The sequence below is a fragment of the Coregonus clupeaformis genome, chromosome 13 (assembly GCF_020615455.1).
Source record: "Coregonus clupeaformis isolate EN_2021a chromosome 13, ASM2061545v1, whole genome shotgun sequence".
Taxonomy (NCBI): domain Eukaryota; kingdom Metazoa; phylum Chordata; class Actinopteri; order Salmoniformes; family Salmonidae; genus Coregonus; species Coregonus clupeaformis.
The window spans coordinates 23,546,746-23,554,871 of record NC_059204.1 but is presented as its reverse complement, the minus strand read 5'-3'; the positions used below and the strand labels follow the sequence as shown (position 1 = coordinate 23,554,871).

The following is an 8,126-nucleotide window of genomic DNA, read 5'->3' as shown; positions in this document are numbered from 1 at the left end:
GCCACACATAATAGAGAGACACGTGATCGTATACAAATTTAAGCAAGGTTTGAAATGTTTATGTTTTAGTCAAACATTATATCTGTTTGGGCTTCTTGCGGTCAATTTGCAGTCTCCAAATTATTTGCAATTATGTTCCGGCCGCCCGTCCATCCGCTCAAGAAACAATAGGTCCGTAGCTGAATCTAGTTGATGATTCCTGCTCTAGGATCATTACAGTCCCCAGTGTCCCCCATTACCTTGTCCTGAGTAATGGACTAGCATGCACATGATTTAGGCTACAATTTGAAGGAATTGGACATATGGAGCATTTAAACAGTGTATTTATATATTTACATTTAAGTCATTTAGCAGACGCTCTTATCCAGAGCGAGTTAGTGAGTGCATACATTTTTCATACTGGCCCCCCGTGGGAAACGAACCCACAACCCTGGCGTTGCAAGCGCCATGCTCTACCAACTGAGCTACAGTTAAAAAAATACATAATTTGGCACAATATCTGCAGACATTACGTTTTTATAAAGATGATAAATAAGTGTGGGATGGGCACATACATAATACAATGGTTTTTATGAAGATTGTTCCATATCTTGAAAAAGAATGTCCATATCAATTCATTGTGTTACTTGTCTCCTGTAGTTTGGTCTGGATCCTTCAGTTGGTTGAGGAAAGTGTACCGACTTGGTGGGGCAACTCCAAAGGTGGTTTTGAATCTCTCTCTCTCTCTCTCTCTCTCTCTCTCTCTCTCTCTCTCTCTCTCTCTCTCTCTCTCTCTCTCTCTCTCTCTCTCTCTCTCTCTCTCTTTCTTCAGACAAAGCTGAGGTGTTGGTCCTCTGGCACTCCATACTTGCCCTTGTGCTCCTCAAACAGCTGGCTGAGTTCTTCTGTGTAGAGCTGATGGAGGGCGTCCAGCTCCTCCACTGTTGCCTTCTCATTCTTCTCCACTCTGATTGGCCGACCCACTGTGGAGAGGTCCAAGGGTATGCATGATGACATTACGTTCATATATAGGTTACTGTAGTAGTCACTGGCGTACCACACAACCCTGCGTACCACACAGTGCAGGGCGGCCCATGAGCTCTGGAGGGCTCATGAGCTCCCAAACCAAAAACGGGCCTTGTGAAACTGCGGTATGCCACTGGTAGTAGTGCATAATGGGCAAAAATGTATTTGCTTTTTGGATATGCTTCTACTCATGACAAGTGTGGATGGCAAAATAAAAATGCCATTGTTGGGCCTTGCCAATAGATGTACACAAACAGCTAACTAACCGTGTGCCAGCCACTGTTGCTGAGAGGTTGCGGCAAACTGACGCAATCAAACTATCTAGTAACATTCTGGTAAGTCAAATATTTCCAAGGGCAAATCTGTCCCTCTCTCATCAATGTTCCTCATGTTTAATGACAGATAGCCATCTCTGCCAGTTAGTTTACTGATATGAAACCTCTGCCAAAAACAACAATTGCCTTTGCAACATAGAAATAGGAGAAAGCTTGAGAATTAGGCAAAAAATATTTGGCAGATATAGTGGACAGCTACTGATAACCACTGGCTTCAACTGTAGACCAACTGGCAAGGCCTAACATTTCTTAAACGTTGCTTAGTTATCTGGTCTACTTGACTATGAGATGGAACCAATGTCTGAGGCAGAAATTCAGAGTGACATTGAATGTTACTCACCCACAGTGTTGATGGGCTTCCTGTAGGGCATGATACCAAAGCTGTACTGGAAAACGCCCCGCGCATGGAAGAGGGGCAGAGAGATACCCATGATGCTTTGCAGCTTGTCCTGAATCGAGCGGAGCCAGGTGCCTCGAGGGTTCTCCACCTGGTCGAACAACTCATTCTCCCCGAAGGAGAAGACCGGCACCAGATGGGCACTAGGGAGCGAATGGGTAGAGGAGAGGAGGAGAGGAGTGGGGTGAAGGAGAGGGGTGGAGAGGACAGGGGTGGAGGAGAGGTGAGGTGAGTTGAGACAGGAGTTTGGCCTTCAGCTTTGTTACGATCATCTCTATGTGTTTGTAAAGTACAGTATATTTGTAGAACACAGACCCAGTTTCCATTATACTCCTAGGTGTGTTGAAGTTTATCCTAAATCAAATCAAATAAAATTGTATTGGTCACATGCGCCGAATACAACAGGTGCAGACATTACAGTGAAATGCTTACTTACAGCCCTTAACAAACAGTGCATTTATTTTAAACAAAAAAAAGTAAAAATAAAACAACAACAAAAAAAAGTGTTGAGAAAAAAAAGAGCAGAAGTAAAATAAAGTGACAGTAGGGAGGCTATATATACAGGGGGGTACCGTTGCAGAGTCAATGTGCGGGGGCACCGGCTAGTTGAGGTAGTTGAGGTAATATGTACATGACCAGCCTTTCAAAGCACTTCATGGCTACAGACGTCAGTGCTACGGGTCGGTAGTCATTTAGGCAGGTTATCTTAGAGTCCTTGGGCACGGGGACTATGGTGGTCTGCTTGAAACATGTTGGTGTTACAGACTCAGTCAGGGACATGTTGAAAATGTCAGTGAAGACACTTGCCAGTTGGTCAGCACATGCTCGGAGTACACGTCCTGGTAATCCGTCTGGCCCTGCGGCCTTGTGAATGTTGACCTGCTTAAAAGTCTTACTCACATCGGCTCACGAAGAGCGTGATCACATAGTCATCCCGGAACAGCTGGTGCTCTCATGCATGCTTCAGTGTTGCTTGCCTCGAAGTGAGCATAGAAGTGGTTTAGCTCGTCTGGTAGGCTTGTGTCACTGGGCAGCTCGCGGCTGTGCTTCCCTTTGTAGTCTGTAATAGTTTTCAAGCCCTGCCACATCCGACGAGCGTCAGAGCCAGTGTAGTACGATTCAATCTTAGTCCTGTATTGACTCTTTGCCTGTTTGATGGTTCGTCGGAGGTCATAGCGGGATTTCTTATAAGCCGTCCGGGTTAGAGTCCCGTTCCTTGAAAGCGGCAGCTCTACCCTTTAGCTCAGTGCGGATGTTTCCTGTAATCCATGGCTTCTGGTTGGGGTATGTACGTACGGTCACTATGGGGGACGACATCATCGATGCACTTATTGATGAAGCCAGTGACTGATGTGGTGTACTCCTCAATGCTGTCTGAAGAATCCCGGAACATGTTCCAGTCTGTGCTAGCAAAACAGTCCTGTAGCTTAGCATCTGCGTCATCTGACCACTTTTTATTAACCGAGTCACTGGTGCTTCCTGCTTTAGTTTTTGCTTATAAGCAGGAATCAGGAGGATAGAGTTATGGTCAGATTTGCCAAATGGAGGGCGAGGGAGAGCTTTGTATGCGTCTCTGTGTGTGGAGTAAAGGTGGTCTAGAGTTTTTTTTCCTCTGGTTGCACATTTAACATGCTGGTAGAAATTAGGTAGAACGGATTTAAGTTTCCCTGCATTAAAGTCCCCGGCCACTAGGAGCGCTGCATCTGGATGAGCGTTTTCCTGTTGATTAATGGCCTTGTACAACTCATTCAGTGCAATCTTAATGCCAGCATTGGTTTGTGGTGGTAAATAGACAGCTATGAAAAATATAGATGAAAACTCTCTTGGTAAATAGTGTGGTCTACAGCTTATCATAAGATACTCTACCTCAGGCGAGCAAAACCTCGAGACTTCCTTAGTATTTGATTTTGTGCACCAGCTGTTGTTTACAAATATACACAGACCGCCATCCCTTGTCTTACCGAGTCAGCCCGTTCTGTCCCTGCCGATGTAGCGTATAGCCTGCTAGCTGAATGTTATCATTGTTGTCGTTCAGCCACGACTCGGTCGAAACATAAGATATTACAGTTTTTAATGTCCCGTTGGTAGGATAACCGTAATCTTAAATCGTCAATTTATTTTCAAATGATTGAACGTTGGCTAATAGGATTGATGGAAGAGGCAGTTTACTCGCTCGCCGTCGGATCCTTACAGGGGGCACCCGATCTACATCCACGATATCTCCGTCTCTTCCTCACGCGAATGACGGGGATTTGGGCCTTGTCGGTGTCTGTATGATATCTCCTGCGACGCGCCTCGTTGAAGAAAAAAATCTTCGTCCAATACGGTGAGTAATCGCTGTCCTGATATCCAGAAGCTCTTTTTGGTTATAAGAGACGATGGCAGAAACATTATGTACAAAATAAATTACAAATAACGCGGAAAAACACACATAATAGTACAATTGGTTAGAGGGCTGTAAAACGGCAGCCATCTTCTCCGGCGCTGTCTTATCATGATTCCACTATTGATGTAATTCATAAGGAGTCATGTAAACGCTTGATTTGAGCAAGCTTTGTGTATACCACTAAATAAGACTTGAGCTGCTGTAGCTGAACTCGCTGTATCACCAGCAAAATCAAGGGAAAACTGAATTGGGTAACAATGGGGTCAGATGCCAGCGTGAACCCTGGATGGAGCTTAACTGCTGCGATTGGATGGCAGGGAGTCAATACTTGTCTCAAGTTAACAATTTCGGCTGACAGTTCCAGCAGATGAGGAGAATTTTACTCTAGAAAAGGGGTTTTCTACGAGACGACTACACATCCTTCATCTCAACATTAGAAGCCTTCTTCCCCATATCGAGGAAATTTGCCTACTCTCCAATAACTGTAAGGCGGGAGTGCTTTGCTTTACCGAAACATAGCTAGATGGTTAGATAAAAAACGATGAGATTGAAGTAGAAAGTTATTTATGAATTAGAAGAGACCACAATTGCAAAGGCGGAGGAGTTTGTATTTACAGTACCAGTCAAAAGTTTGGACACACCTACTCATTCAAGGGTTTATCTTTATTTTTACTATTTTCTACATTGTAGAATAATAGTGAAGACATCAAAACTATGAAATAACACATTTGGAATCATGTAGTAACCAAAAAAGTGTTCAACAAATCAAAATATATTTTAGATTTTAGGTTATTCAAAGTAGCCACCCTTTGCCTTGATGACAGCTTTGCACGCTCTTGGCATTCTCTCAACCAGTTTCAACTTGAATGCTTTTCCAACAGTCTTGAAGGAGTTCCCACATACGCTGAGCACTTGTTGGCTGCTTTTCCTTCACTCTGTGGTCCAACTCATCCCAAACCATCTCAATTGGGTTGAGTTCGGGTGATTGTGGAGGCCAGGTCATCTGATGCAGCACTCCATCACTCTCCTTCTTGGTCAAATAGCCCTTATACAGCCTGGAGGTGTGTTGGGACATTGTCCTGTTGAAAAACAAATGATAGTCCAACTAAGCGCAAACCAGATGGGATGGCGTATCACTGCAGAATGCTGTGGTAGCCATGCTGGTTAAGTGTGCCTTGAATTCTAAATAAATCACAGACAGTGTCACCAGCAAAGCACCCCCACACCATCACACCTCCTCCTCCATGCTTCACGGTGGGAACCACACATGCAGCGATCATCCGTTCACCTACTCTGCATCTCACAAAGACACGGCGGTTGGAACCAAAAATCTCAAATTTGGACTCATCAGACCAAAGGACAGATTTCCACCGGTCTAATATTCATTGCTCGTGTTTCTTGGTCCAAGCAAGTCTCTTCTTCTTAGTGGTGTCCTTTAGTAGTGGTTTCTTTGCAGCAATTCGACCATGAAGGCCTGATTCACGCAGTCTCCTCTGAACAGTTGATGTTGAGATGTGTCTGTTACTTGAACTCTGTGAAGCATTTATTTGGGCTGCAATTTCTGAGGCTGGTAACTCTAATGAACTTATCCTCTGCAGCACATGTAACTCTGAGTCTTCCTTTCCTGTGGCGGTCCTCATGAGAGTGTGATTTAAAGGAGTTAGGCGCAGGAGGGTAAATCACAGAATACAGAGTTTATTCCGTAGTACATGGTTACACTGGATAGTGTCAACAGTCCAGTGCGCAAAACAGGCGCACTGGAACAAATACAGGCACACAGGGAAAATATACCCTGGCAATACAAAGTACAGGTAGCTCCACCGAGCTACACTCATCTCACATGCAACAATCACCCACAAGGACAAGGGGGCAGAGGGAACAATTAAACACATACTAATGAGGGGAATATGAACCAGGTGTGTGTAATTGACAAGACAAGACAAATGGAATGATGAGATATGGAGCGGCAGTGGCTAGAAGGCCGGTGACGACAAACGCCGAAGCCTGCCCGAACAAGGAGGGGAGGCAGCTTCGGAGGAAGTCGTGACAGAGAGCCAGTTTTATCATAGCACTTGATTGTTTTTGCGACTGCACTTGAAGAAATGTTCAAAATTCTTGAAATTTTCCGGATTGACTGACCTTCATGTCTTTAAAGTAATGTCGTTTCTCTTTGCTTATTTGAGCAATTTTGTTTTTAGATGCTGTTGACAAGCTGGCGCCAGAATTGTTTTGTTTGTGGTTGAATTAAGCAAAGAACAGAACCATGGATAAGCGATAACATTTTAAAGGGAATTAAGCGAAGAAATGAATGCTTTCTGGAGTTCAGGAAATCCAGGGCAGATTATGTTTTTATTGACTATAAGAAATTAAGAAATGAGGTTAATGGGATGATAGAGAAGGCCAATAAATATTATTTTAATGACAAAATTGTTGAGAACAGGAACAATCCGAGTAAATTATGGAGGTGTCTGAAGCTGTTAGGTTACAGTAACAGACTAAAGACCAAAACTCGAAATCTTAGCTTGGACATTGTGACCCCCCCCCCCTTCCCCCTCCAAAAGGACCACAATGGAAATAAGCTTTCAAGCTTTATTCTGATATCCTTGATGATTTTCTTAGATTGTATGTGGAGGTGTCACCGGCTGGTGTATGTATTTTAAAAATGGTCTTATAAATTCAATCAATCAATCAATCAATGGTGCTACTTGACTTGTCCCTCTGTATGTCATACAGTGCTTGCATGCTCCCAATTGAAATTCCCAAAGGGCTTACACAAGTTACTATTTCAGGAAGCCATCCACAAGTGCACACTGTGAACATTAATATCAAACTATGATGAAGTGATTGACACAGTTGAAGTCACTTGTGCAACCATGCGAGTAGATATAAGATTTCATCAGAGACACAGGCAGTAAAATGTACTCTGCCACCTCTGGCCCTGGTCTTACCCATGTTCCATTGCCAGTTTGACGAAGCCCTTCTTATTGGCTAAGAGAATGGTGAAGGCGCCAGGGCGTGCGTCCAGGGCCTCGGGGGCTCCTCCCACTGCTATAACAACGGCATTCCCACCTCCCTGTCGACGTAACAGATAGCTGGCACTCCCCTTGTCCGAGGGAATCAGACCTGGGACACACAGTAGACACTCAGGTCAGGTGTTGGTTACAGTGGGGGAAAAGTTTAGTACACTATTCTTCACTGTCGAACGATGATCAAACTCAAACATGTTTGTATCATGCTATCATCAATCTATCAATAAATCAACCAATCAATTAATCAGATGCCATCTTGGTCTTTTCAGCAACATCTGTCACAAAGTGTTTTACAGTAACCCTGCCTTGACCTCTAACCCCAACCCCACTAACCTGCCATCATGATGTAGTCTCTGAAGAAGGGGACTCTGAACCAGAGAGGTAGCATCAGCAGGAAGCTGTCCAGGCCAGGGAACAGTTTCCTGAAGCCTGTAGCGTACGTGCAGAAGTTAGTGAAGGCTCCAGCCACCAGGATCCCATGGGGATGAAAACCAAAGATGTAGTTCTGCCTGGGGTCCAAGTCTGCTGTCTTCACCAGCTGCAATACAACACAGAGCGGATTCACTTCTAAGGACTTCAATACTCAAAATAGTTATGTACAACACAGTATACAGGATGCATCAAATACATTTCTAAATCTGAATCTTTATTAGAGACTTTCAAACCATTTGAAAGTTTCATTGAAAACCATACTCTCTAGGAAGCCTATGAATTGACTTCCAGGTATTTGGCCTATATCTTCATGTCATGTGTATCTTTATCACATGTCGCCTGTGTGAGTTCTAGCTGTTGTTTGTCTGCCTCCACAGCGGCTGTGAGAAGAGACTATCTAACCAGTATTGACCAGAGTTCGCCTGTCTCTGTGCACAGGCAGATGGGAGATAAACAGGATGGAGGAGCATGCCAGAGTTCACAGGATGGGGTCAAAGGTTCTTGTTAGCTATCCTGCTGAAAAAAAAGCATAGACCAGCATA

General features: G+C 44.2%; 1 protein-coding gene across 1 annotated transcript in view; it reads right to left on the bottom strand.

The window, feature by feature from the left end:
- Nucleotides 1–416: 416 nt before the first annotated feature.
- Nucleotides 417–8,126, bottom strand: part of LOC121580294 (2-acylglycerol O-acyltransferase 2-A-like) — a 28,635-nt gene continuing 20,925 nt past the window's right edge. The window contains exons 3-6 of the mRNA XM_041895354.2: nt 7,486–7,690; nt 7,072–7,246; nt 1,681–1,880; nt 417–962 (exon numbers count right to left, since the gene is read on the bottom strand). Of these exons, the coding sequence (XP_041751288.1) occupies nt 808–962; nt 1,681–1,880; nt 7,072–7,246; nt 7,486–7,690 (735 nt within the window). The 3' untranslated portion in view covers nt 417–807. The remainder of the gene's footprint in view (nt 963–1,680; nt 1,881–7,071; nt 7,247–7,485; nt 7,691–8,126) is intronic.